This window comes from Daucus carota, chromosome 3, assembly GCF_001625215.2.
Source record: "Daucus carota subsp. sativus chromosome 3, DH1 v3.0, whole genome shotgun sequence".
Taxonomy (NCBI): Eukaryota; Viridiplantae; Streptophyta; class Magnoliopsida; order Apiales; family Apiaceae; genus Daucus; species Daucus carota.
Window position 1 is genome coordinate 62,011,431 of NC_030383.2, and position 27,747 is coordinate 62,039,177.

The 27,747-nt window shown below is 35.8% G+C and overlaps 6 protein-coding genes across 10 annotated transcripts; 3 read left to right on the top strand and 3 right to left on the bottom strand.

Annotated features, from left to right (window-relative positions):
- Positions 1-2,267: 2,267 nt before the first annotated feature.
- On the top strand, positions 2,268-4,019 carry LOC108212899 (hypothetical protein At1g04090). Its single transcript, XM_017384612.1, has 2 exons — positions 2,268-2,373; positions 2,467-4,019. The coding sequence occupies exons 1-2, from the start codon at positions 2,268-2,270 to the stop codon at positions 4,017-4,019; spliced, it is 1,659 nt and encodes a 552-aa protein (XP_017240101.1).
- Positions 4,020-4,749: 730 nt separating this feature from the next.
- LOC108213402 (late embryogenesis abundant protein D-34) lies at positions 4,750-6,260 on the bottom strand. Its single transcript, XM_017385191.2, has 3 exons — positions 5,909-6,260; positions 5,507-5,779; positions 4,750-5,038 (listed from the first exon to the last, which is right to left on the bottom strand). The coding sequence occupies exons 1-3, from the start codon at positions 6,212-6,214 to the stop codon at positions 4,880-4,882; spliced, it is 738 nt and encodes a 245-aa protein (XP_017240680.1). The 5' UTR covers positions 6,215-6,260; the 3' UTR covers positions 4,750-4,879.
- A 1,580-nt stretch (positions 6,261-7,840) lies between these two features.
- Positions 7,841-19,879, bottom strand: LOC108211147 (late embryogenesis abundant protein 31). Its single transcript, XM_017382671.2, has 5 exons — positions 14,647-19,879; positions 13,933-14,217; positions 13,418-13,576; positions 9,987-10,352; positions 7,841-8,223 (listed from the first exon to the last, which is right to left on the bottom strand). The coding sequence occupies exons 1-5, from the start codon at positions 14,980-14,982 to the stop codon at positions 8,041-8,043; spliced, it is 1,329 nt and encodes a 442-aa protein (XP_017238160.2). The 5' UTR covers positions 14,983-19,879; the 3' UTR covers positions 7,841-8,040.
- LOC108211148 (uncharacterized) lies at positions 19,138-19,632 on the bottom strand. The gene has a single exon (XM_017382673.2). The coding sequence runs from the start codon at positions 19,630-19,632 to the stop codon at positions 19,138-19,140; it is 495 nt and encodes a 164-aa protein (XP_017238162.1).
- A 1,250-nt stretch (positions 19,880-21,129) lies between the features above and the next one.
- On the top strand, positions 21,130-25,779 carry LOC108211514 (pentatricopeptide repeat-containing protein At1g03100, mitochondrial). Of its 5 annotated transcripts, XR_010290228.1 has the most exons (4): positions 21,130-21,284; positions 21,609-24,155; positions 24,696-25,144; positions 25,295-25,775. XR_010290228.1 is itself a non-coding variant. In XM_064090210.1 (2 exons), the coding sequence occupies exon 2, from the start codon at positions 21,665-21,667 to the stop codon at positions 23,960-23,962; it is 2,298 nt and encodes a 765-aa protein (XP_063946280.1). In that variant the 5' UTR covers positions 21,130-21,284; positions 21,609-21,664; the 3' UTR covers positions 23,963-24,671. The 5 variants fall into 5 exon arrangements, 1 of the variants encoding a protein (XP_063946280.1); XR_010290229.1 differs by having other exon boundaries at positions 24,684-25,779; XR_010290227.1 differs by having other exon boundaries at positions 24,696-25,777.
- On the top strand, positions 24,063-25,164 carry LOC135151590 (serine/threonine-protein kinase D6PK-like). The gene is made up of 2 exons (XM_064090181.1): positions 24,063-24,135; positions 24,659-25,164. Exons 1-2 carry the CDS (start codon positions 24,063-24,065, stop codon positions 25,162-25,164), a joined length of 579 nt encoding a protein of 192 aa, XP_063946251.1.
- Positions 25,780-27,747: the final 1,968 nt, after the last annotated feature.

Genomic DNA, 27,747 nt, shown 5'->3' on the forward strand with positions numbered 1-27,747 from the left:
TTTTACGGGGTGTATTCGATTGGGATTTTAATGCATTGTTTTTAGTCTATGGAATTTAATGGATTTTATGAGATTTTGATTTTTTGCGGATTCTTGATGAAATGTCGCAGAGTTGATAGGATTTAGGTACAATGCTTCAAAATCCCATTGAATTTGGTGGGATTTCAAAAAACTTAAAATACACTGAAGAATGCCACAAAATCCATCATTTTATGAAATGAAAAAAAATCCATCAGCATTTGAATACCATCAGATTTTAATGGATTTTAAACAATCCCAATTGAATACCATCGGATTTTAAAGCATAATTTAAAATCCCAATTGAATACCACTAGATTTTGTAGCATAGTTTAAAATCCCAATTGAATACCTCAAGATTTTAATGGATTTCAAACAATCCCAATCGAATACCCTCGGATTTCATGAATGCAAAAAATGCTTTAAAATCCCAATCCAATACACCCCTCTTAGCCAACCTCCTATGGATGGCTATATTTGTCGAACCTCTACAGGTCTGTAAGAAATCTGTAGGAAGATTGCACATCATTTATTACCATATTAAACTGATATATTCTATTTTAACAATTTAAAATATTAATAACATACTATTTTTAAATTATAACCAACCAGTATAGCCAATACCATTGAAGCAAAATATCTTATAAGAGCATCTCCAACCATTGGAAGCCTTTAGCTAAAAGGTGACGTGGCATACTATAAATAAAAAAATTTAGCCAATAGCTCAAAAAACTCATGCTCCAACCATACCGAGCTGTTATCTATAATTTTAGCCAACCTCCTATGGATGGCTAAATTTGTCGAACCTCTACAGGTCTGTAAGAAATTTGTAGGAAGATTGCACATAATTTATTACCATATTGAACTGATATATTCTATTTTAACAATCTAAAATATTAATAACATACCATTTTTAAATTATAGCTAACCAATATAGCCAATACCATTGAGCAAAATGTCTTACAGGTTCAGCAAATTTTACATAATGTCCTACAGGTCCCATTTAGCCAACGATTATAGCCAACGCCGTTGGAGATGCTCTAAGTTCAGCAAATTTTACATAATGTCTTACCGGTCCAATTCAGCCGACGAATATAGCCAACACCATTGGAGATGCTCTTAGGTGGCCATTTTATATTTTAAGAGAGGGAGTATTATAAAAAGGAAATTAACTCGTCAGGCAAGGCTGACTACATGATAAGAAAAATATACTTATGAATATAACTAGATAAGCTATAGAAAGGAAATTTCATATAATAGTCATGATTGAGTCTTGCTTGCATATATAAGTATATAATCTGGTTCTACTTTCCTTGGGTGTCAAGGCTTAAAGAAGTCCCCTACCATTTTGCATGCACAAATTAACCTCCAAGTGTAATTTATATATCTCAATATCGAAAGATTTTGTGCAGTGTTTCTGAGAGTGAAACAAATTATTTTTGGACCAGATTCTGTATCAATTAAGCTGAGTTTAAATGAGGTGATTATGGACTGTCTTATGGGCTTTCAGCCTAACCCTAAGCTTATGCTTATATAGACATGGTCATTCTATCAATCCTCTTCACCAACGCTTCGTTCTCTGCAAGTATTCAGCACTCAGCTCCCTGCAATTTTAGTAAATTTTGTGTTTGCATTAGTTTATGTTATGTGTTCATGACTCGTGTTAGTTTTATTTGTATGTGCACCGCACTGTCTGTGCACAGATATGAAGTTATATTTCTGAGGATCCCGGAAAATTACGGGCCAAGATACTATTTACATGCATGTCACGTCATAATTTGTCTTGCGCTAAGTTCACGAAAACAGTTTTCCTACTTTTTTTATAAGAGCATGGTTTGCTTAAATTTTAGTCTTCTCATACCGGGGTCCGGATACGTTTGATTTGGTTTGGTTTATCGAAAATAATATGCATGTTTTCATCAGGATTTGGAGATCCAGAAACCAAGTCCAAGATGGGAGGCCTGAACCTGATTACATGTTCCATTATGATAATCTTCTGGTACAGAGACACCTATATAACCCTGTTTTCAATGCCTTATGCAGTTTTTTTTAGCTTTATAGTCTGAACCGTAATCATAATAATCTGAAGGACTGTCTTATAATTTAAATTGCTCTGTTTTTTTTGCTAGCAGTGCATTAAAATGGCCTTAACCATGTACAGTAGATGCCTTGGCTGATTCTGTTTCTTTACCTCATTCTCATGACTATATCATTGTTTCTGTTTAAGGCTATGTTTTATCGAATCCGCAATGTCGAATAACAGACTACAATCATATTCTCCGTTCACTACTGCTATGAAGTTGCCTGTTGAAACAAAATTCCAGCTTCCAGCACCAATTCCAACTTGGCCCTCAGGTACACAAGTCTTCAAATGCTGATTATTTTCGGAAAAATATGATTTTTGTGTTCCTGTTTCCGAGCTTATTTTAACACAATTTATATATGTAGGCACAAGTTTTGCAAGTGGAGTAATTGATCTTGGAGCATTGCATGTTTCCCAAATCACATCCTTAAACAAAATTTGGGCTACTTATGAAGGAGGGCCGGATAATCTTGGTTCAACGTTTTATGAGCCAGAGTCGATCCCAAAAGGATTTTATATGCTTGGTTGCTATGGCCAACCAAATAACCAGCCTCTCTACGGATGGGTTCTTGTTGCTAAGGATGTTTCTTTACCTGTTGAGCCACCAGGGCTCGCGTTACCAACTGATTACACACTTGTTTACTCTACTAAGCCTGATCATGTTGTCCAAAGTGGCGTCGGCTACATTTGGCTTCCAGTTGCACCTTATGGCTACTCAGCTATAGGCTACATTGTCACGGCCTCACCAGAGAAGCCTTCCCTTGATAAGGTCCGCGTTGTTAGATCAGAATTAACCGAGGCAGTTGAAAAGGACATGAACAATTGGATTTGGGGAAGAGACAGATTCAATATATATGGCTCAAGACCGGTGGATAGAGGAACTAAGGCCCTTGGAGTGTCCATGGGAACATTTATTCTTCAAGAGGATAAATTATCCTGCTTGTCAAACCTGAACTTGAGTTATCCTAGTATGCCGAATTTGAACCAAGTTGAAGCACTAATTGAAGCTTATTCCCCTATGGTATACTTTCATCCTGAAGAGAAATACTTCCCCTCTAGAGTAAGCTGGTTTTTCCAAAATGGAGCATTGCTTTATAGGAAAGGGCAAGAATCTAGTCCAGTCCGAATTGCACAAAATGGCTGGAACCTCCCTCAAGATGGCTCCGACGATGGTGCCTATTGGATAGACCTCCCACGAGACGAAGCCTCAAGTGAAGGCCTCAAGAGGGGTGATCTGCAAGATGCTTACTCCTACTTGCACGTAAAGCCTGCTCTTGGTGGCACATTTACAGACATTCAAGTGTGGCTGTTCTACCCTTTCAATGGTCCTGCAAAAGTTAAAATTGGGTGGATTACTATTACATTGGATCAAGTTGGAGAGCATGTCAGTGACTGGGAGCATGTCACACTAAGAATCAGTAATTTCAATGGCGAGTTAAGAAGCGTTTACTTTTCTAAACATGGTAAAGGGGACTGGGTAAGTTCCTCGGGTCTTAAGTTTGAGAGCAATAACAAGCCTGTGGTCTATTCATCGCGGTATGCTCATGCTTCATACCCTATAGATGGAACATTCACACACAGGGTTGCAGCAGAAAAGATTTTTGCCGGGGCAATAAATGAGACCTCAGGAAGTGACTACAAGATGGACACTGGTGCGCGTTATTGGATAGTTGGGGCGGACTATTTGGGGGGCTTTGGCATTGTGCAACCACCATGGCTAAATTTCGCGAGGCAATGGGGTCCCAAGAAGGACTTTAAGGTGGAAGTTGTTTTGAAAGGACTCGAAAAATTGGTGCCTTCTGTGCTCTGGAAGAAGTTAGAGCAGTTTCTGAGAAGTCTTGCTCCAGAGCTATTAGGTGAAGAAGGACCTTCCGGGCCAAAATGGAAAGATTCTTGGAGTGGGGATGAAAGGGCTTAGTTAAAGTTTAATTATTTATAGTTATACCATCCTTTTCACAAGAATTAGTGATGTTATATAGAATAGTTATTCTTACAATGTGTTAAGTAACTTAATTTACAACGCATTTCTTTTTCTTCCTTATAAGTGATCATGTTTGAGAATCGAATCCTGGAACATTTAGAACACTTTTACTGCAATACGAGCTTATTCTCTTTGTTTATAACAGCGATTCTTACAGTAAACACGAGTGAACAGACTTGCTGAACAAGTATTTGTCTATTTGAACTTTGCAGGAAGAACTCAGCTCATTCAAGCAATTTTACTAGGAATTCTGAGTGGAGAATTCGCTTGTTTCTTCAGTTCATGGAGTGCTAAATGGATCTTTGAAGTCCAGGAACAGAGCCTTTTAGTTTATGAAGTACAGGGTTGGCATCAGTGCCGAGATCTCTGCCTAGCAGGACCTGTGGAATAAACTACATTATTAACGATACCCGCGACGGAACCAGAATTTCAAAATAGTCGGGACTAACAGATTAGAATATTAATAAACTACATTTTTAGCAATCACAACGACGGAACCCACCATCATAGATGTGGGATCAATTTATAAGCTACTTATGAGCCCGAATCAACTTATAAGTTATTTAGAACACCGCATCAAGGGGATCAAGTTATAAGCTATTTATGAGCCTGGCTCGTAACATCTGATCAATGATCAAGTTGGGCTTTGTTCTACAGAATCTACACATAATAACGATTCTGAGCTCACATACAATTGCAAAAACACAACTTACACAAGAACATCTCTGAGAAAAAAAACAAATGTACATATACATTTATTACACATGCCAAATAAACTTATGTGTCATCTTAACTAGCTAGGTGTCTCGGTTGAGCTTTGCAGCGGCAGCTAGTGAATCTGAAACGCCACCAGGGTGCGTTACCATTGCCGGATTATTCCTCAGCTCTGCACCGGCTACCCCCTCTGCATCTTCCTTCGTCACTATCTTATCGTGTTCCAGCTTTGCCGTCGCATCCTAAGGGGAAAATATATATTTCAGAAATATGCACAACGAAAATTAAGATTATTTCACTAAGACGTTTTTCTAGCGTGTGCCTAACAACTATATTTTATTCTAATGAAAAATTTTGATTGTAGAGACTTTCGTACATGTAGGCGACCAAGACCACGATTGTTAATAAGATAAGAGTCCATAGAAATCCGCCGACTAATTATGTTAATGTGTGACGAAAATGGTTGTTAGTTTATGCTCAGATAATCCGTTCATTGAAAAAACAGGGTCCTGATTAATAAGTGCAAGCACAAAAATAAACAAAATTGCTGTTAACTAGTTAATTTGAAAAGTTGCCTAACATTTTTCGAAAAATAAAGCAAGAGATAATTAAATCCAAAGAGAATTCCCTTCAAGTTACTTAAAAAACATCAATATTCGAGTGTTCGAATCATGTCAAATACACGTGTTATGCTAGATATATATACTTACCGAGAGAATATCACCAAGCCTTGCCTTGTGCTCAAGATTCATGGTGCGGGCATTAAGATCAGCAGCTGACTGAGCTGCCGCCGCTACCCCGCCCGGTTTGATAACGCCGCCACTTGCTCTACACTCCGCAGCCTGTATCGCCGCTGCATCACTTTGATCAACCGATTTAAACCCAGCTGACAAGGCAGCCGATTCCAGGGCCTCCCCTATAGTAATTGCTTCACCCCCTGGCGCCTTTTTACCACTTTCTGGTTTTTCATATTGTCCCACCACCTATAAAAATCCGATATATTTAGGAGAACTGATAACTTAACACATGATAATAAAATTTAATTTCATATTTTTGCAATTTAATATATTTTAAAAAATGCAGAACAATTATTTTCACCGAAAATTTAATACCTCTCCGCCAACCAACTCGGTGATGATTCTATGCCCATCACGATGACCAACCGACACAGTAACACCTTCATTTCTAGCGACGTTGGTCACATCATCGTGACCAACGACACCGTGCTGCTGATTAATATCAGCAGCCGATTGCATGACGGAGGCAGGACCGCCCTTGGGCGTTCCTCCTAGCGCCAAATTCTCGGCTGCCTGCATGGCAGTCGCATCCTTTGGCTTGATAGGCAAGGAACCTAGCTCATCCGAGACTTCAAAAACGTCGCCGTATTTGATCGGCTCTTCTCGTTGCTCCTGGCTCATATTGTTTGTTGAACTAAACTGATAACTACAATCGAAAAATTGGTCCTTACAATAATATATGAGAAAATGACTTTCGAGTCAGCCACGTAAAAGAAGGCGGGTACTTATCGGTATTGCCACGTGTTGAACCCAGAGAACACGAAACTTGAAAATTTTTATGACGAGACAGATGTCTCACAAATTTATCACCACGTAAGTTATAATATTTGCGTGTTTAGAGCAAGTCCAAGAGTGTCTTAGAGGATGCCCTATATAAATAATAAAATATAATGTCCTAGTAGTTTAGGACATCACTTTTATAAATTCACTCCAACAAAAAGCCTTATCCACAAGCCCTATTATTAAAATATTAATATTTTGAATGAAAAAGTAGAGAGAAAAGTAGTGGGGAGAGAGAGAATGATAATATTTTATTATTAAAAGTGAAATGAGGCTCAAGTAGGTGAGCCCTAAAAATAGGGCTGAAGTAAGTTGTCCTAGTGATTTAAGGCATCACTAGGACACTGTTGGAGCAATGTTTTCAATCAAATGCCTCAAATTATGACTTAGGACATCATTTGAGGCAGCTGTTGGACTTGCTCTTAGACAGGATTGTGACAAAGCTGGAACCAAAGTCGATGATATCCGATTTTTGATGGCCGCTTATGTCTTAAATTCATTTATATACGGAATACACTTATTTATATTTAGTTATATTATTTATGTCTCTTTTCATGTCAATATCTTTTCGATGACTTACGGGGGTGTATTCGATTGGGATTTTAATGCATTGTTTTTAGTCTATGGATTTTAATGGATTGTATGAGATTTTGATTTTTTGCGGATTCTTGATGAAGTGTCGCAGAGTTGATAGGATTTAGGTACAATACTTCAAAATTCCATTGAATTTGGTGGGATTTCAAAAAACTTAAAATACACTGAAGAATGCCACAAAATCCATCATTTTATAAAATGAAAAAAAATCCATCAGCATTTGAATACCATCAGATTTTAATGGATTTTAAACAATCCCAATTGAATACCATCGGATTTTAAAGCATAATTTAAAATCCCAATTGAATACCACTAGATTTTGTAGCATAGTTTAAAATCCCAAATGAATACCTCAAGATTTTAATAGATTTCAAACAATCTCAATCGAATACCCTCGGATTTCATGAATGCAAAAAAATGCTTTAAAATCCCAATCCAATACACCCCTCTTAGTCTCGTCCACGGTTTCCAAATCTGGTGATAAGACAGGGGTGGTTCCTCACATTAATAATAATAAATTTTTCCTGTGCAAATAAATTAATAATTTATGTGTCGCATTATTTTAAAAAATTTTGAAAATAGATTTTGAAATACGTGACATTACTCTATTCATATTTGTGTTGCGTATACTTATAATTCATATGATAAAATTTTTATTAATTTATTTGCATGAAAAAGAACTTCATAAACTCATTAATATTTGTGCTTGCAATTTGATAACTACATGAAACTGATTTGCCACTGAGGTCGGTTTTGATGGTTACATGAAACAGCGTTTTAGAAACATTAAAATTATATTATTGAATAGTAATTATTTTTTAGAAAAAACTCATACTTCGATTTTCAGCATCAATTGAAACTGAATTACTGAAACCTTTTTTGTCAGGATTGAAACTGAAACTTTAACTCACCCTCTTCCATGAAAAGAAATACTAACATAGATCTACTCCATTTCTTGCCTTATCAGACACTGCGGTGATTATAAAAGCAAAAGTCGAAAGAACACGGAGCAGAAATTTAAATACTCAAACCTACAGATAGATGGTACAGGGCTACACGTACGTGCCAGCTATTTACTCATTCACTATAGGAGTTGCGGTAGGATCCTGGTTGAGCTTAGCAGCTGAACTGATCGAAGCCGAAACGCCGCCGGGATAAGTCACCCTATCCGGATTGTTTTGCACCTCTGCTCCGCTAACCCCTTCTGCATCTTCCATTGTCGCCGCCTTGTCATCCTCCAGCATGTTCGATGCGTCCTGCAAACAGACACAAAAAAGACATACAATCACGGGCAGACGCTGGCTAGCCTAATCCCGACTGAACTTTAAAAATTAACATATTTTTCTTATGAGTAATTGTGACTAAAAAGTAGAAAACATTCCCGACTAACATTCAAAAAAAATAAAAAAAATTTGATGATTTGTGAATTTTAATCTTCAAAAGTTACAATCTAACTTTAACCCTAAATAACTCCTGACATTTAACCGTTTACTTGAATATTTCGTCTACTTTGTAATTTTAATTTCCAAATAACGTAACAGACAGATAACTGATTTAATTAAATAATTTAGGTGCATACAGAAAATCCGTTAATATTAGTGTGAGTGGATTCAATCATACATTATCAAAATAGATTTGGGAATACTTTTTGATGTACCTTAGCTGCTCTCAGACTCAAAATTTTAACATGGACTATTTCAGAATCTCAGCTCTATACTTGCATAATATGATACGAAATAATGTATGAATATTGGGACCGTTTGGATTTGCTTAAAATAAAGGGATCTTTTTAAAAATACCCATCTGTAAAATTATTTTTTTAAAAATACTACCATCTTTTTCATTGTTTTTAAAAATACCTTTTCATAAAATTTTTTTTTCAAAAATACGATTTGCAACCTTTGCAACCTCATTTGCAACCTTGGGCGGCGCAGCCGTAAAAGTTGCAAATGAGGTTGCAAAAGTTGCAAATAAAAATGGAAATGAGGTTGCAAAAGTTGCAAATGAGGTTGCAAAAGTTGCAAATAAAAATGGAAAGTTGCAACAGTTGCAACTGCAATTGCAACTAGTTCAACTGAAAACTGTAAGTTGCAAATGAGGTTGCAAAAGTTGCAACTGAGGTTGCAAATGAAGTTGCAAAAGTTGCAACTGCAGTTGCAACTTTTGCAACGAGGTTGCAAAAGTTGCAACTGAGGTTGCAACTGCAGTTGCAAAAGTTGCAACTGCAGTTGCAACTTTTGCAACTTCATTTGCAACTAAATGCAACTGAAAACTGTAAGTAACAACAGATGTATGGTGTGCCCCTGGCGGGGCCGTTAGATTACAATAGAATCAACTGAATGCAACCATATGCAACTGAATACAACCATATGCAACCATATATGCAATTACAAATCCTGATTTCAAGTTCCAGTTTTCGAATGTCGTTTTCGACCTCATTTTCGGAATCGATATATATATATATATATATATATATATATATATATATATATATATATATATATATATATATATATATATATATATATATATATATATCGATTCCGAAAATGAGGTCGAAAACGACATTCGAAAACTGGAACTTGAAATCAGGAATTCGGTTGCATATGAAGTTGCAAAAGAGGTTGCAACACGGCTGGCGCCGCCTGGAGTTGCAGATGAGGTTGCAAAAGTTGCAAACAGTATTTTTGAAAAAAAAATTTTATGAAAAGGTATTTTTAAAAAGAATTCTGGAAGGTAGTATTTTTGAAAACAATAAAAGAAAAGGTAGGTAGTTTTGTAGATTTCCCTAAAATAAATAAGTAGAGTAAAAGTTGGAAGCAAGATAAGATTTATAAGTGATTAAAGTGTTTGGAAAATAAGTAGAAATCCTGAAACAAAAACTAACATTCCTAACTTTAACTTTTTATAAGTGCTTCTTGACTTATTACACACACGTTACGAATAAGTGCTCATAAATTATAATCCAGAAGCTGGACTTATAAGCCTTAAAACAAACACCCACAATATTTCTACTTACCATAAGAATGTCACCGAGTTTGGTCTTATCCTCGTCATCCTCGGTGCGGCTATTCATATCCGCAGCCAGCTGAGCCGCCGCAGCAACGCCTGCAATCTGAGTGAATCCGCTAGCCCGAATCTCCGCAGCCCGAATCGCGGCAGCATCACTCTGCTCGATCGGTTTATTCCCGGCTGTCAAGGCAGTGATCTCCAGAGCATCACCAATAGTAATCGGCTCAAACCCAGGAGCCTTCATGTTAACTGATGACTCTGTGGAAACATCATCACTTGACTCACCGAACCTCCTTTCCTGGATCTGGTTACTCATGGTGGTTGAGTATTTGTTGCTATTTTGGTGCTTGAGGAACAAGATGCATGCACTTATTTATAGCAAGGGGACAGTGTGCTTTAGAGTAACGAGGATCAGAAAGTACTGGAAATTTTAAGATACTTCTCTGGTGTGTTCTAAAGATGCACTAAAACTTTTTGTTTTTCCGAAAAGTCAAATTGATCAATTATAATTGAAAAAATATAATTCTTTTTCTTCAAAATCCACATTTCTTAAATATTACACCTACTAAATATTATAGCTAATTACTAATCCTTCCATTTCAAAATACATGCACATTCTAGAAAAAAATTATTTCAAAATAATTATCCACTTCAATTTTTAATGTACATTTATCTTTTCAAAATCAGTTCTTCTTCTCATATTGTTAGTTTATATTTTCAAGAACAACCATATGCCACATATTAATATGATTTACATTCATTCTCCGATTAAGTCTGTTTTCCGTTTTGATTTTTATCTGTACCACCTGATTAAACGAGGAAACGAAGCGGGGAGCATATGCGAACAAGGTTAGTTAAGACAGCATATGTGTTACGTGTAGTGATTTGCTACGTGCTGCAACCATGGAGGGGACACGTACATTGATTATGTTTACAGCAAATGCATTGATAACGTTTTCTAGTCTGATCGAAGGCTGCATAGCAGTATGGACACCACGTGAATCAGTTTCAAGTTGGAAGAAGTTAAAAACTCATCTTTCCTATTCCCTATAAAAGTGAAGTACTCCGTCGGCTCATTCATTATACATGGTCGCTTACTCCGATGAAGTATTATATATTTGGGATGAAATGGCAGGGGTGAGAAAAAACTGAATAAAAATCGAAACTGAAACCAGTAAAACTGATCAAAAACTAAACCGATTCTAATGGATGTGGTTTCGGTTTTAAGTGAAAACGCACTGAACCGATTATTAAAAAAAAGTATTTATTTATATAATTTTATAATAAATATACATAGACTAAATTAATATCTCATAATATACTATGAGTTATCAGCTAATATATTTTAATTGTATATAGTAGAGTAATATAGTAATTAATAATGGAGCAGTGAGTATAAATCTCATAAATACATAAATAAATATCTATTTAATATCTATTTATTTTTTAAAATAAATATTGATGACTTCAAATTTTCTTCAAGAAATTTTTTAAATTAATAATGAGAATTATATCTTTTATGACGCCTAAATCAGGAATCGGGAGATCGAACCAGCATATGCGGCCGCATAACATAAATTATAAAATTTTATATATCTTATTCAAAATTAGGTAATACAATGAAAAATTAGGTGTGGTCAACTTATCGGCCGCCTAAAATAAATAAAAAAATTTATATATGTTATTCAAAATTAGATAATACATGATAAATTAGGTGCAAAATCGATAACTACAACTACAAGTAATGATACCGTTCAGTTTGCTGCTAAAAGGATTTTCTTCATTCGAAGTGATGTTACCGTTAAGCGTGCTAAAGGAAGAACATCTTCTTCATTCGCGTATCCAGTTAAACGTATGATCTAGCTTCTTCTTTGCTTTGAACTCGAATCTTCTTGAAATCCTAGTAATGTACTCTTACTGGTTACCATCAGCCGGTTTATATGGACTTAAAGCTCAGATGAAGCTACAATCAATTTCAAACTGAAAAATATTGGTCTGCATAATAAATCAGAATCAAATTAAAGTTAAAAATAAGTCATAAACTAATATAAAATCGTAGTTAGTCTGATATAATTCTTTAGTTAATAAATTTTTTAAATTTTTTTGATAAAATTACTCATAAGACATTGATTATCCATAAATCATTTTTATTATTATATTTTTAATAATTCATAGGCCGAAAATTATCCAAACAGTCCTTTTAAACTCTCAGCTTATCATATAACTCACGTTAAATTAAGTAAAATTATATATCATAAATTCAGCCAAATAAGATCTTTTTTCAATCATATAAGATCGAACATTTAAACAGATCAGGGAAATAAGATCGAACATTTAGACAGATCAGTGAATAAAGCCTTTTTCCGATCATCGAGCATTTAAACAGATGCTAATCGATTGTAGAAGAACGAGCATTTAAACGGCCAGGGACGCAGACGTGTTTCTGATTTTGCGAAGAAATAATAAATTTCGATCTCAAGTTACATATTCAACTCTTAACCGTAGTTTTGTTATCTTGTCCACATTAAGAGCTTCTTAGCAAAATAATAAATTCCAATCACAAGTTACATATCCAACTCTTAGATATAATTTTAGTCATTTAAGTTTTTGATCGAACTTCGAAATTTTTTAGTCATCACTTCTTCGCTCTTCAACTTTCATCCTTTATACTGATTAATCATCTTCGCTCTTTCATACTCTCTTTGATTTATCAGTTTTATTAGTAAAATCAAGTTTTAACCCTTTTTGGGTGAGTTTTTATTGAGTACCTTATCATTAAGATCGTGCCCATCTTTTTGGGATGTCTGTGTGTGTGTTTTGATGTTTTTGTGTCTTTTGTTATAGATTTCAGTAACGTTTCTAAGAAGGCATTACACGATATTTTGGGTGATCCACATGGCTTGTATTATATATGGCACGGTGGTGAATATCGTAATATGCACGGTGGTGAATATCGTAAAAGCTCATATTTTACAACATAAAGTTGAAACTGACATAGATTGGATTGCTCGAAATCTGAGTGTAATACTTTTTGGATTAAAGAATTTAAATAATCTATTTGTTAAGCGATCCGAAAACAAATTAGTTGTTTAGCTAGTTTTTATTTCTTAATCAAGTTATAATTGAAAGGTCGAGAATTTGTCCCGCCTGGATTTCAATTATTTATTAAATTCTTCGCTTTTCAAAAAAAAAAGTCATGCTTAAACCTGTTCTTGATTTTTAATTGAAAAGGTCTGTATAATAAACCAGATTTAAAGTCAGAAAAGTTGTTAGCAAGCCGAAGGACTTTATAACTAGAGCTAAAAGAAAACAAAGCTTACTTGGAGTTTATTCGATACACAACACAGGTACAGTGCCCTAAACATTTTAACACACAGCACATACTACATACAATACAAAGGTACACTGAAAAACTGACGCTGGAAACATATATCATACAGCACGGTCCTGGTTAAGACTAGCTGCAACAGCCATGGAAGATGCAACACCACCAGGATAAGTAACCATCTCAGGATTGTTCCTCACCTCCGCCTCGATCACTTCCTCCGCGTCTTCCCTCGTCACCGGCTTGTCGATTTCCAACCTATTCGATGAATCCTGCACGAAGCCGGACACATTAAATGAATATTCGATAAATTAATAATCTCGCTAAATAATACATTAATACTCCATCTGTCCCTATGTTGTTTAACATGAAACATATTCGATAAATTAATAATCTCGCTAAATAGTACTCCGGCTGTCCCTATGTTGTTTAACATAAACATAAAACAAGAATTCGACAGTGCATTTTCCATCAGAATTTGACGGTCGAAAAAGACCACTTTTCTTGCAGTCATTTAAGAAAAATTTTAAGAAAAACATATGAACCTGTATCTTATATTCATTTTGTCAAATAATGAAAAAAAACTGTAAATAAACGAGAGAGACTAAGCCCGAAAAGTATTGCTTACAGCGAGAACTTCACCGAGTTTGATTTTGTCGTCAACGCCCATAGTACGAGCATTAAGATTGGCAGCGGATTGAGCTGCGGCCGTGACACCGCCAGCATGAGCGAAGCCGCTGGCTCTCACTTCAGCCTTCTGGATCGCGGCCGCATCACTCTGATCGACAGGTTTGTCTCCTGCAGTAAGAGTCGCGTTCTCTAAAGCCTCCCCGATAGTAATAGCATCATCGGCTAGTGCTCCCGCAGGGGATTTCATGTGTATTTTCCCTGGTTGAACGTATTGTCCTACCACCTACACAAACAATTAACCCGATCAATTAAGGACGGAATCAGGGAAGGCTAATTCAAATAGTCGATAAATAATCATTATATTTGATTTTAGTTCTAGTTTTCACGATCATATGTTCAAAATGATTAATTTGTACTTCTTTCGTCCCGCTCATTTATATGTATATATTTTCCATTATTTAACATGTATTTTAAGACTTTTATAACGTATGGTTCTATATATAATTTCTCCATGAATAAAAATTTAACTAGAAAAATAAATTTAACTTTTTATGAAACTATATATAAAAATCTTAAAATGCATGTTGAGGAAACAATTCAACGATATAGAGAGAGGATAAATAAAAAAATTTAAAAAATATTTTAGTTCCGGCCTGATTCCATCACCGAGTGCGTAAACAAATATTTCACATTTGTACTGCGGATTGCTTACCTCTCCTCCAACTGCCTCAGTGATAATTCGTTTCCCCGCGACTTCATCTTGAGAAACCATGACACCGTGATCTTTGGCCTCGTCGCGGCCAACGACACCGCGCTGTAGGTTGACAGCAGCGGCCGACTGCATGACGGCCGCTGCACCGCCCTTGAGCGTCTTACCAAGCACCCTATTCTCTTCCGCCTGCATGGTACAGGCATCTTTGGGTGCTATGGGCTGGGAACTCAACTCACTCGAAACATCAAAAACGTCGCCGTATCTAACAGGAGTAGGCTGTTCTTGTTGTGGTCTCTCGGGTTGTTGCTGGCTCATTTTTGTGTTTTTTGGTAACATAAAATTATAATTTCGGATAATAAATGTAAATGTATGAAATGATAAGTGTGAAGAGACTGCATGATGTGTTTACGTGTTCGAGATGTGTTGCACTCAGGGGTTTGACACGTGTATGATACGTGCACACGTGGCAGTAAATTTGTTTGACACGTGTACTTAACAAGCATGCAGGCAACGTGGCACGACAGCTTCAGGACTGTACGAGAACTATCCTAAAATTGGTCGAATAATTTGTAACTGTAGTAATTCTAGAGTAATTACACTTCGATTAAAATTTAAACTTCTTTAAAAAATTACCATCATGCTGCAAAATTATTTGGAAACTATCCATGGAGATGAAACTTTTACCACGTGTCAATTTTGTTTTCAATTAAATTAGATTTAATATAATTAGACGAAAGCAACAAAAAAAAAAATCTATGCAACATATATTGCTATTGCTATTAGAAGCAATGATCTTATCTCTTCAGCTACAAAACAATAATTTAATTTGAATTTGTACAGTACCCATGAGCACATGTTAGGCGCGGAATTTTATATATTTGAGAGATTTTGATTGGTGGGAGATTTTGATTGGTGTGATGGTTTGAGAGATTTTGATTGGTGTGAAGGTTATATATGCAGGGGGTCCATCATTATTAAGATATGAGAGCCGATAAAAATGAGTTAACCTAAAAAATTCCGCACTTAGTGTCTGCCCACAGGCACACACTAAAAAAACCGATTTAATTTTATTATATTATGCATGTTTTTTAACGTAAAAATAGGGATAAATGAAAATTTTGAACTCAGGTCTATAAGGTGTTTAAGGTGCATACAGAATGTATCAAGTCTCCTTTAGAAACAACCATATAAGATCCCAGACAGTGAAGTAGCATGCATGCTTTTGTTCAAGTTGTCTAAAGGAGGCTCATGATCTTGACTTAAAAATATACCCATTATCAATCTCCAGTTGCATTAAAGAACTAAAGATGGTAAAGGCACATGAGAATCGAAAGATGAAACAGATTGATCAGAAAAGGGTAAGAGATTCAAAGGATGAAACTGATGGATCATAAACTTGTGATAAGAAATCCCGCCACTGCATCAGAATATATACATATCAGACGGAAAATATAATGTCAGTAGCACACAACTGCGTGAATTCACTGCACAATTGTCGACAGAATTAAGTGGATAGATAACTCTTATCAAGGGCGGCGTACCTCCAAAAAGGGCAATCTATGCGAGGGATAAACACCACAAAGGGTCATCCTATTTCCTATTGAAGATATCCTCGATGAAAATCTGGCATCTAAATTTAACTACAACACTTGAATCCACCTGATCTATAGGTAAGTATTGTTGAAGATCCTGTTATACAAGTCTAAGGGCTTCCATGTGCCCAATATTTATGTAGATATAAACAAAAGAATACACAGGCTCCACATCCATGTGTGCTACCCACTCATAATGGATATTAATTAAGCAACTGTCGCCAACATGGAAAGAATATATTCAATATATGCATCCATGTATACGAGAGATTAAAACTCACCGGAATGCACCATAGATGAGAATTAACCTTGAGTACTCGCCCAACAGCTGGCTTGAGATATACATGATGCAGTACAATCTGGGTAGCTGCAAAGAATGCTTAATAATATATAAGTCAAAAACAGAACATGGTAAGTTCTAGTAATACAAGTTGATACTATTAACTAACCCTGCAACACTTCAAAAGGAGATCTGATCAAGGATAATGTCATTGAATATATGGAACCAAAGTCTAAGCGACTCGTTGAATCAATGACAATCATATCAAAAATGAAACCATAAGACAAGAGCCGTCACAAGAATAAGGCTGGGTGTTATCATTTTACTATTTTTCAGCACATGTACATTTGTACTAATGCTAGCCCTATATAATTGCCTGTATAAAAATTAAGACCAATAAAAAGATTGCCTCGAATATACAATAATGGAAAATCTGCATATGACTTAAAGACTTCTAAAAGTAGAAAACCATTACAAGCAAACGTAAACTGCTTTAGCCCAGAAAGGGAGCACAACTTGAGTACGAATATTCTTGGCCAAACAGAATATATAAACACAATATTCCAACTTACAAACCAAATAAGAGGAGGTACTTTCTTAGAAATTTCCTTCTTAACAATGTAACCCTATGATTACTGATTCATGTCCCTATATGGTTCACATAAGAAGTCACTTCTTCTGAGTTTAATTTCTAGTATGTGAAAATAATACAGGCTCTCTGACCATATTTAATATAATCACATCAATTCTATAATAGATGAATTTTCCAGATACACTTTAAAGAGGTCAAAAAACACACTTCTCGAAGGTCAAAATGCGAATCTTTTTAGTGGAGAAGTGAGAGCATGATACCAACAGGCAACAGGGTGCCTATTCTATTAGAAATTCACAGTGTAAAACTTTGCACTTATAAATCTAAATCTAGTCAAGGGCCAAAAGAACATCTTCCACCGCTTTCGTAAGCACAACAAGATTTTAAAGGAAAGACTACATTTTGACACGTTATGTCGAAATTATCAGAACAATTACAATGATCATTCATTTACAAGAAGACAATTCAACTCAACAATGCTTTATATCAGAAGGAAAAGTTCACGTATCACCAAGAATCATCAGAAAAAATCTAATGCACCAGATCAAAACTCCAGTTTGTGTATTTTTACAAATTTAACAAGCCTAACAATATATCAAAAGCTTCTATTAAAATCCCCTGTTCATAAACCTAGTACCTAACCAACTAATGAAAACATTGTGAAAGGTCCTCAACTTTCAATAAATCGTATAAATAAATGAATCTACTCCGTTCGGACAGCGAAGTAAGTAGTGATCATTTAAGGACGTATAATAAACCTAAACAAACTATATCCTGCATTCCCGCTCATAAGTATTGACCCTGGCTCTGAAAATACAATAGCGATAATAAAACATATGCGCAATCATGCATATATATAGAAAGACATTATAGCAATCAGCTAAGCATGATTTCTTCTACGTTATGGTTATTCACACAGCAAAACTATCCAAGGGCAATAACTCAACCTCGACTAATAAATTAACTTAACAAAAACATCAAAACAACGGAATTAAAAAATGAAGACAGCAAAGCACCAATATAAAAAGACATTATAGCAATTAGCAAAGCATGGTATCTTTTTACTTAACTGTTATTTAGGCAAAATATCCATCAAAGGGCAATAACTCAACCTCAACTAATAACAATATAACAGGACTAAAATATAAAAAACTTCCACTGAAAATACGTGATCATAAAACTACTACCTAACCAACTGATGAAACATGGCAAAAGATCCTCAACTTTCAAGAAATCGTCCAATTAAGAAATCCAAACTGTTGGGACAGGGAAATAAGTCTTAACCATTTTAAGAGAATAAACCTAAACAATATATAACCTACTCATAATAAAAACGTTGGCTTCGACAATGCAGTAATGATAATAAGACATAGGACCAATCAAGCAAAAATACTGAAAGACATTATAGCAATTAGCAAGCATGATTCTTCTACTTAATCATTATTTAGGCAACATATCCATCCACAATAACTCAATCTCTACTTATAAATATAACTAAACAAAATCATCCAAACAACAAAATTTAAAAAAAAAAAAATGTAATAGCAAAGCACATATATAGAAAGACATCATAGCAATTGGCAAAGCATGATTGCTTCTACTCTGTCATAATTGGCAACATATCCACATCCATCCGAGGGCAATAACTCAAACTAGACTACAAAATTAACAAAACATAAAAATCGAAACAACATATTAACAGAAGGCAATAGCAAAGCACATATATTGGAAGACATTATAGCAATCAGCAAAGCATGATTTCTTCTACTTGATCGTTATTTAGGCAACACATCCATCCGAGGGCAATAAATCAACCTCAACTACTAACAATATAACTAAATAAAAATATCGCAAATTCGAACACCATAATTAAAAAAAGGTAGTAACAATTAGCAAAGTCTGATTCCTTCAACTTAATCATTATTCAGGCAAAATATCCATCCGAGGGCAGTAACTCAACCTCGACCACTAAATTTAACTAAACAAAAACATCGAAACAACATAATCCAAAAAAGGTAATGCAATTATTACTGTACAAGCACAAGCCTCCCATCCCCATCCCCCCACATCTCTTCCCGATCATCGCCCTCCATCCCATCCAATTCCTCCTCGCCTTTCGGCACAATCACAACCAACTCCCCACCACTATAAACCGCAGTAGCCATCTCCGGCTTCGTGCCCGCGGGCAACCGAAACCTCCACACATCAAACCCCACCTCATCAAACCCAATTTCACACAAATTAACATAATTACTCCCTCTCACAACAATCTTCGTAACCCCCGGAAAAATCTCCACCGTCTGCGCCCTCACATCCTGCCCGAAATCATCATCAGTCACGACAATAAACCGCAGACAATCCGAGGTTTCGTGGACCGAAACCTCGGCGTCCGAGTGGAACGGGAGTTCCAGCACTTTCTCGAAGATGTGGGGGAGTCTACGGAGCTTCTTGGTTGACAAATTCGATGGGATGCTGTAACGCAATGAAATGTTGCGTTTCTTGGGTAATGGGTGGATTTTCATCTTTCGAGATTTGGGGGAAATCAGGAAATGGCCTGATTGGGTGCAAACTCAAAAGGGTTTTCGTATATGCGGATTTGAATATGTGGGTATTGAATATATATGTAAATGATTGGGTGTGTGAAGAGATTCTTGGCTTGAGAGAGATTCAAGAGGTTGTAGATTTTTGCAGATGGTTTGTTTATACAGGGGAAGAGAAGATTGATATAGAAGATCCTTTTTGCTAATCTTTTGTACTTTTATACGAATTTAATAGATTTCCATGAATGCAATAAATTATAATAATTTATCAAGTATATTATTTTTTTAATCTTATTTTGTAAGTATATTATATTCTCTCAAATTTTTCAAATATACTTTTTTTTTTAATCTTATTTGTAAATATACTAAATTCAACTTTTCATTTCTTTATTACTTGTCGCTCTTCTCTCTTCTCTTCTCTCTCTCACTCTTTTTAAATCCGAGTCAAGTTGCGTCAAATCCATACTATCATATCGGAGCTCCGGCAAAAAGAAGTCACCAGAGAAATCTCATCACCACAAGACCTATGATGAGAGCTGTCGGGACGAGAATGGGCTGAAAATAATAAAGACCGGGGTGATCACCGCGAGACGGTGATGCCAGCGAGGAATAAGAGGGTGCCGCCGATGGGAGGAGGGTGGAGGACAGAGAGTTAATGTTGTGTTTTGATTTTGGGGTTTAAATTGGAAGCATGCTCGAAAGGGAGGGGCTGGAGATATAATGTCGGAGGTTTGCGGTGGGAGTTGTTTTGCGACGGAGTTGGTGAAATAACGGGATATATCTCTAGTTGAAAGCTTGCGTAGGTCGTGTTATTGTTTTTACTGACCTCGCATGGATACATATATTTCATCATTTGCAATCAATTGCAACTTATTATTCAACTAAATCTGATTTTCAAAGGTATTTTACAAAATTACATTTCTGGTTGCATATAGTTATTAGCAGTTACAGATATGTCCGCATATGCAACCATGGTATTTTTGCTAAAATTTTCAGAAATATAGTATTTCTGTGATTTGTTTTGAAAATTGACAGTATTTTTGCAATTTTTTTTTAAAACTTGGTTATGTATAAAAAAAATCTTATAATATTGAATTTGTATGTGTTTTTTATCTACTTAAATTTAAAATTATTTATAATATAGTGGGGACGCTAAATATCTTAAATATTAGTTTGCACTTCTCATTTTAAAATTTTTAAAATCGATAAAAACTATCTGATATACTAAAATAATTAATTTTATAAAATAATAATATCATTAAAAATCAATTTTATAATTCAAACAATTAAAATCATGATCTATTACATATTTTTCCTATTTAAAAAATTATCCTGAGAATCCTCAATTTCTATAAGGTTTTCTCCATATTTGATTTATAAAACTCGACCGATTGTTAAATACATTTCTTGTATTTGATATAAGGATTTTAATATATTAAATATCATTTTATTATCTCAATTAATTATTATTATCCTATCTGATTTATGCATACAAAAACGAAAAATCTCCTACAAACAAAATTTGTGTCACCTTTAACTGTGTCTGTGTCTGTGTCTGAACAACACTATTGCTTAATATCCTCGGCGTCATCTTTTCTCCGGCAAATCATCGCCGTGCCCATCTCATTTCTGCCGTGAGTTTAAATATTCGTTTTCTATATGCGTTTGTTCTTTGTAGTCAAGGTAAAAAATGACCCATCACACTTGTTTGATAAAATGCCTCAGTGAGGAGTAAAATTTGTAAATTATCCACTAAAATGATAAATTGGGTGAATTTGCTTTGATTGATTTGTTTAATATAAGTATAGTAAAAGGGCATTTTTGTATATATTATATATGGTTAAATGTTAGATTGTTGTTGCTCGTGATTGGATGCTGTTGGGTTGATATATTTAATGCTAGTGTGTTTTGTGATTTGGTTTTCGAAAGAATGCTTAATGTTGTTGGTTGTGGTGCAGATTTTGATATTGTTCGTATCGGGGTATAAAGGCTTAGTGTATAGTACTTAAAGCTAATGATGCTAATGAGAAGGCTGAGAGCAGTGTCTCGGGGTCAGTTCAATGTTTGTAATGTTTCGCATAGTTACATACCCGTGTCACGGTTGATTGTCCCGGCATTTAGTAGCTACCAGAATAGGCATGGATACAATAATTTTTGGCATTTGTTTTCAACAATGCACGGAACTATCTTGGTCCAGGCCAGAGATGCTGGTAAGATTTCTGAGGAGATGGAGAATGCACTCAAGGAGCATAGGTTTAGTGATGCGTGGGACTTGAACCAACAACACATGCAAATTGAAGGGTTTCCTAGGAAACATGTTGTGAACAATCTCTTAGAAGGGTTTGCGGAAAGTCTAGATCGTCAATGGATTGAGAAGGCTTATGGGCTGACTGAACAAGCATTTGAGGAGCACAAGCAGAACTTGTTGCAGAAGGATACTTTAATGTATCTCTCTATAAATCTTGCCAAGTGCGGGTTGCATGTACCTGCATCAACTATTCTGAGAAAGCTTATAGATATGGAACATTTCCCCCCTGTGACTGCTTGGTGTGCTACCGTAGCTCATATGTCACAGTCGTCTGATGGAGCTTACCTTGCTGCTGAATTGGTTCTTGAGATAGGTTACTTGTTCCAAGATGGCAGAGTGGACCCTCGCAAAAAGATAAATGGACCTCTACTAGCTATGAAACCTAATACAACTGTATTCAGTGTTGTTTTGGCTGGATGTCTTTTATTTGGCACCACTAGAAAAGCAGAACAGCTACTAGATATGATGCCTAGAATTGGTCTGAAACCAGATATTACCTTGCTGATCATCATGGCACATATTTATGAAAGGAATGGTAGAAGAGAAGACCTTAGGAAGCTTAAGAGGCATATAGATGAATCACACAATCTCAACGACATCCAGTATCGGCAATTCTATAATTGTTTGCTTTCATGCCAATTAAAATTTGGTGATTTGGATTGTGTGTCTCACATGGTTCTGGAAATGCTGCAGAAGGCAAAGAAAGCACAAAATTCCATTGGTATTGCTATGCTGGCGTTTGAAGCTGCTTCAAAGGGTTGTTCAAAAATGAATTCTAGTGTACAGGTTATTGAAGAGGGATTGTGTAATGGAAAATTTGATCACCCAGAAAATCCCGTTTTATCTGAAAATCGGAACTTATCTTTTGAACAATTTTATAGGGACCACAAGTTTTTAAAACTCGAGACTCAAACTAAAGAATTACTAGATGTAGTGTTAGTGAAGTTGCAGAAACAAGTTGATTTGCTTACAACTGAGCATGGTATCCTACGACCAACAGAAAGAACTTATGTGAAACTGGTCAAGGCTTTCTTGGAAGCTGGCAAGACGAAGGAATTGGCAGAATTTTTAATAAAGGTAGAGAAAGAGGATTCCCCAGTTTCCGTTGATGATTCAGCTTTTGTTCATGTCATAAATTCTTGCATTTCGCTTGGAAGGCTAGATCAGGCACATGACCTACTTGATGAAATGCGTTTGGCTGGTGTCAGAGCTAGTTCTTCTCTTTATGCATCCCTTCTAAAAGCCTACTGCAAAGAAAATCGGGCTGCAGAAGTGACAGCACTCCTACGAGATGCACGTAAGGCTGGGATTCAACTAGATGCTACCTGTTACAAGACTTTAATCGAGTCACGGGTGCTACAGGAAGATACTCAGGGCGCGTTAAAGCTTTTCAAAGAGATGAAAGAGTCGAAGATACCAAGAAGTGGTCATCCAGAATTTGATATGTTAATCAAAGGCTGTGCTGAGAGTGGTAATGCTGGGTTGATGGCTAAGCTATTGCAGGAAATAAAGGATGGACAGAAAGTGGATTGTGGAGTTCATGACTGGAACAATGTAATTCATTTTTTCAGCAGGAAAAGACTGATGCAAGATGCTGAGAAGGCTCTTAAAAAGATGTTGAGTTTAGGGCATGCTCCAAATGCTCAAACTTTTCACTCTATGGTAACAGGGTATGCTGCTGTTGGGGGGAAATATGTGGAGGTTACAGAGCTTTGGGGAGAGATGAAGGTTCTTGCATTTTCCAGTGGAATGAAGTTTGATCAAGAATTACTGGATTCTGTACTATATACATTTGTGAGAGGTGGTTTTTTTGCTCGAGCAAATGAAGTTGTGGAAATGATGGAAAGAGGGAAAATGTTCATTGACAAGTACAAATACCGCACCCTTTTCCTAAAATATCATAAAACACTATATAAGGGAAAGCCTCAAAAATTCCAGACAGAATCTCAGTTAAGAAAGAGGGAATCAGCATTAACATTTAAGAAATGGGTGGGGTTGTCTTGATGAAACTTAAGCACCCCCTTTGAAGGCTAAGGTTGTGAGCTAGATGAGTTAGAATTGGAGTAGGAGTAAAATTAGGTTTATATTCTTTTTCCGTGGTATAATGAAGAATCTAGACGATAAAGAGACTCTCGAAGGCCATCTGCTGCAAGTGCTCATCTGTCGAGATTTTGCGAGTGATTTTCACTTCCCTGCAGTAAGTACTGTCTATGTTTAATTCAGTTTCTAAGGCTAGTATAAAATTTCTTCGTCTAGTTTATAACAAATGGTGACATGCACTACAAGAAAAATGTAATTACAGTGATCGGTAGTTGCCAGTTAGCGGATCGATAACCGTGTCCCATTATACTAAATCATGTTGATTGATATATAAATGCAGTGGAAAATCTACATCAATGTGGGACGAGCAAATTAATATCAGATGAGAAACTATGGGACAAGTGAACTTACTGTTGCTGTAACTAACTTTTAAGTTCTCACTCTTCAAACACCTCGAACAAACCTATCTGTTCAAGGGTCCTGGTCCCCAGCATATGATTGCTGGGGAGCCAGTATATAAAACACACATTCTCTATCGTTGGATGAGTTCACAGACGGCCTAGATTTAAAATATTTCCCACACATACAGTGCTTAAGAAGCGCTGTACGTCTATCATACAGCGCTTTTTAAGCGCTGTGTAAATTTTTTTATGCGTGCAGCGGTTTTTAAGCGCTCTAAGCACAGAATTGCTTACAGGCCTCTTGGAAGTGCTGTTGATTGGTGGACATTTGGGATTTTCATGTATGAATTGCTGTATGGAAAAACACCATTCAAAGGCAATGGAAACCGCGAGACATTGTTAAATGTTGTTGGCCAATCTTCAAAATTTCCTGATGGTGCATTCAGTTTTGCCGCAAAAGATCTAATCTGGGGTCTGCTTGTTAAGGACCCTCATAAAAGATTGGGGTTCAAACGAGGTGCTACAGAGATAAAGCAACGTCCCTTCTTCGAAAGTGTTAATTGGGCTCTCATTCGCGGCACTACCCCTCCCGCGATCCTTAGACCAGTTGATCTGTCATGCTATAATCAAACATTAAAGTCATCTTTGTATTCTAATAACAAGGGAGCTTCAGACTCTGAAAGGTCTTCAGGTCCCTACCTAGATTTTGAATTTTTCTGGAGAAAGTTTAGCAGGAGAATTAGAGGTGTTACTCACATCAATTAATGAAAAGAATAAAAGTAGCTGAACTTTGTTGCTTGGCTGTGATTTTATTCTTCTTTTACATGTCACTGTTTTAAGATTCTTTATCAGTGTCTGTTTGCTGTTTCTCATTCCTTCTCACAATTTTTTTAAGATGTGGTCTCTTGAGCATGAGATTCTAGATGGACCCTGCACTCCTCTGATGTTAAACTAGAGAACGAGCAAAAGAAAATTGGAGACAGACAGATCAAGAAAAGTTCTGTGCTGGTGAGTGTGCATTGTGAAATATCCTTTTACACTGATTGAAATTTGAAGCATGCAGGTCAAGGTCAAAAAGGAGCTTCATCTCATCTGTCTTTAATTTTGCCTTGGTAGTAACTTGTTCAATTCAGTTGAATCAAATTCGCTTTATTTGTGCACTTGATTTTATGCTTTCTTCCAGGCTATGGTTCACTGCATGCATTCTTTTGTTTCCCTTGTGCCTCTTCCTAATATTATTTGTGTTTTCTAGTTCCTTGTGCTGATATTGTAGCATTCAAGGTGATGACCAGATTATGTAATTGAACCAGACCAAGTTCAAGTTCTAGAGTAGAATGTGACTAGATTATGCAATAGCTGTCTTCTTAAAAAGCGCTGTACAGGCCTAGAATTCTGTGCTTACAGCGCTCTTTAAGCGCTGTACACATAAAAAGATTTAGACGTACATGCAGGAATATTTTAAATCTAGGCTGTCCAACGGTAGAAAATGTGTGTGTTATATACCGGCTCCCCAGCAATCATATGCTGGGGACCAGGACCCTCTGTTCAAATGATTTTACTGCAAGAGGTGCTTAGTACTTAGTACAGTATAATCTATGGTTCTTTGAGTGTTCACTTTTCACTCACTGAAAAGGTAGAAAGGCACTTCCACACTAATAATATCTCGAAATCCACGAATCATATAAATTTGAAGTCAGATTTGATTTTTGAATCATATACTCAGCTTTGGTGAATCAGCTTTTGTGCTTGGATATTCTAATGGTCTAGTAATTTTCTCCAGTGTCCTCGACTTAAGGGTTCGTATTTTACTGTTATGCATTCCAGTAGCTATTCACAATTGCGTATTAAACTTTGAGTTTTGTAGAGCTTCTGTCTGTCCTGAAGATGTATATGTATACAGTATACTCTTGTGAGTATGAAGTAGACAAATGCTGCCTAATAGTGCAAACTCAATTACTGTTCAAAAGAATGCTGCAGTAATTTTGTATTGTGTTGGATTTATACAACAGGTCAACAGCATATAGCTGTAAGGTCTTGCTTCTTGGTTTTCGTAAACCGATTTTCTAGGAGTGCCGATGGTCACACACTAAATCTCATTAATACTAATGAGCTTCCGCATGTACAGAAATCTTCATCAATATATTTTTTTTCATCTAATTAAAAGATGGTGTTACTGTGTGAAAAAGACCCTTTCATAAATTACAATTTGTTGGAGTCGAAACCGTCAAGTTTACAGAGAACCCAGTTTTAAATGGGTTTTTCTGTTCTTTAGTTTCTGGATAGGGTAGAATGTAGATAATGACCAGGTGAAAAACAATGGCACCATCTTTAGATTCTTTGTGTTTTTTTATCTACAGAAGCCTAGCACTAAAATTAGATGCATCTAATTATGTTCCATTGTTTGAGGCCTTGAGCATTTTCCAATGTTTCAACTTCTCCATCTTAAAAAAAAAATTCAGAATTTCTTTTTTGAGTTTCACAAAATCTTAATACTCTATCAATTCTCTGAGTAATATATATTCCTTCCATTTCAAAATAATATTCATTCTAAATTTTTATACGTAATTTGAGATGTAAAGAATACACACTTCTACATATTCTTTTTCAATTTCCTTTCTTAATAGAAATTTAATTTTGTATTTTTTTTTTGAAAAAGAGATAATTCAATAAATTAACAATCATACGATATCTACAAGAATAATCAAGTCGAACAAATATAGAAGAGATTAACAAGCATGTCTTCGTACCCAAGATAATGATGTTGAAATTGACGATGGTGTATTTACAGATCTTTGCTATGTGTTCACTATCTTTTTCAAAAAATCCATTTGAACTATCAACCACAGTCCACAAATGTAATTCTCGAAAGACTTTTATCGATAAATCCAAACCAACTCTCACAAAAGGAGAGAAAAATCACACACCCTCACCAGGGAGAGAAATCAAACTATAATTATAACAAACGAGAGAAAATCTAGCTGCAAACTAAAACAATTAGATTTGCACCACAAACCTACACTAACTAGGAGATAAGATCCACTCACAAATTCAAAAAACCCTCTGGAAGCGAATAAGAATGAAAAAGCGAAAGTTTCAATGATATAAATCTAGAAATTTTTTGCCTAGAGAGAGATTTATTAAGAAAATAAATGAAACAAGCAAAAAAATCAAGAACAAGTAATTAAACAGAAAGATTTGAGGCTTTCCAGCAAAAAACCGGTGGAAGCCCCGTCAGAATGAAAATGAAAAAAGAGGGAGGAGGCGACTAGATAGAAGAGAGAAAAAAGACCGGGGTTTGCTCAAACAAGCTTATTCAGAAAAAAAATTTTGAAAAATAATATATAAAAA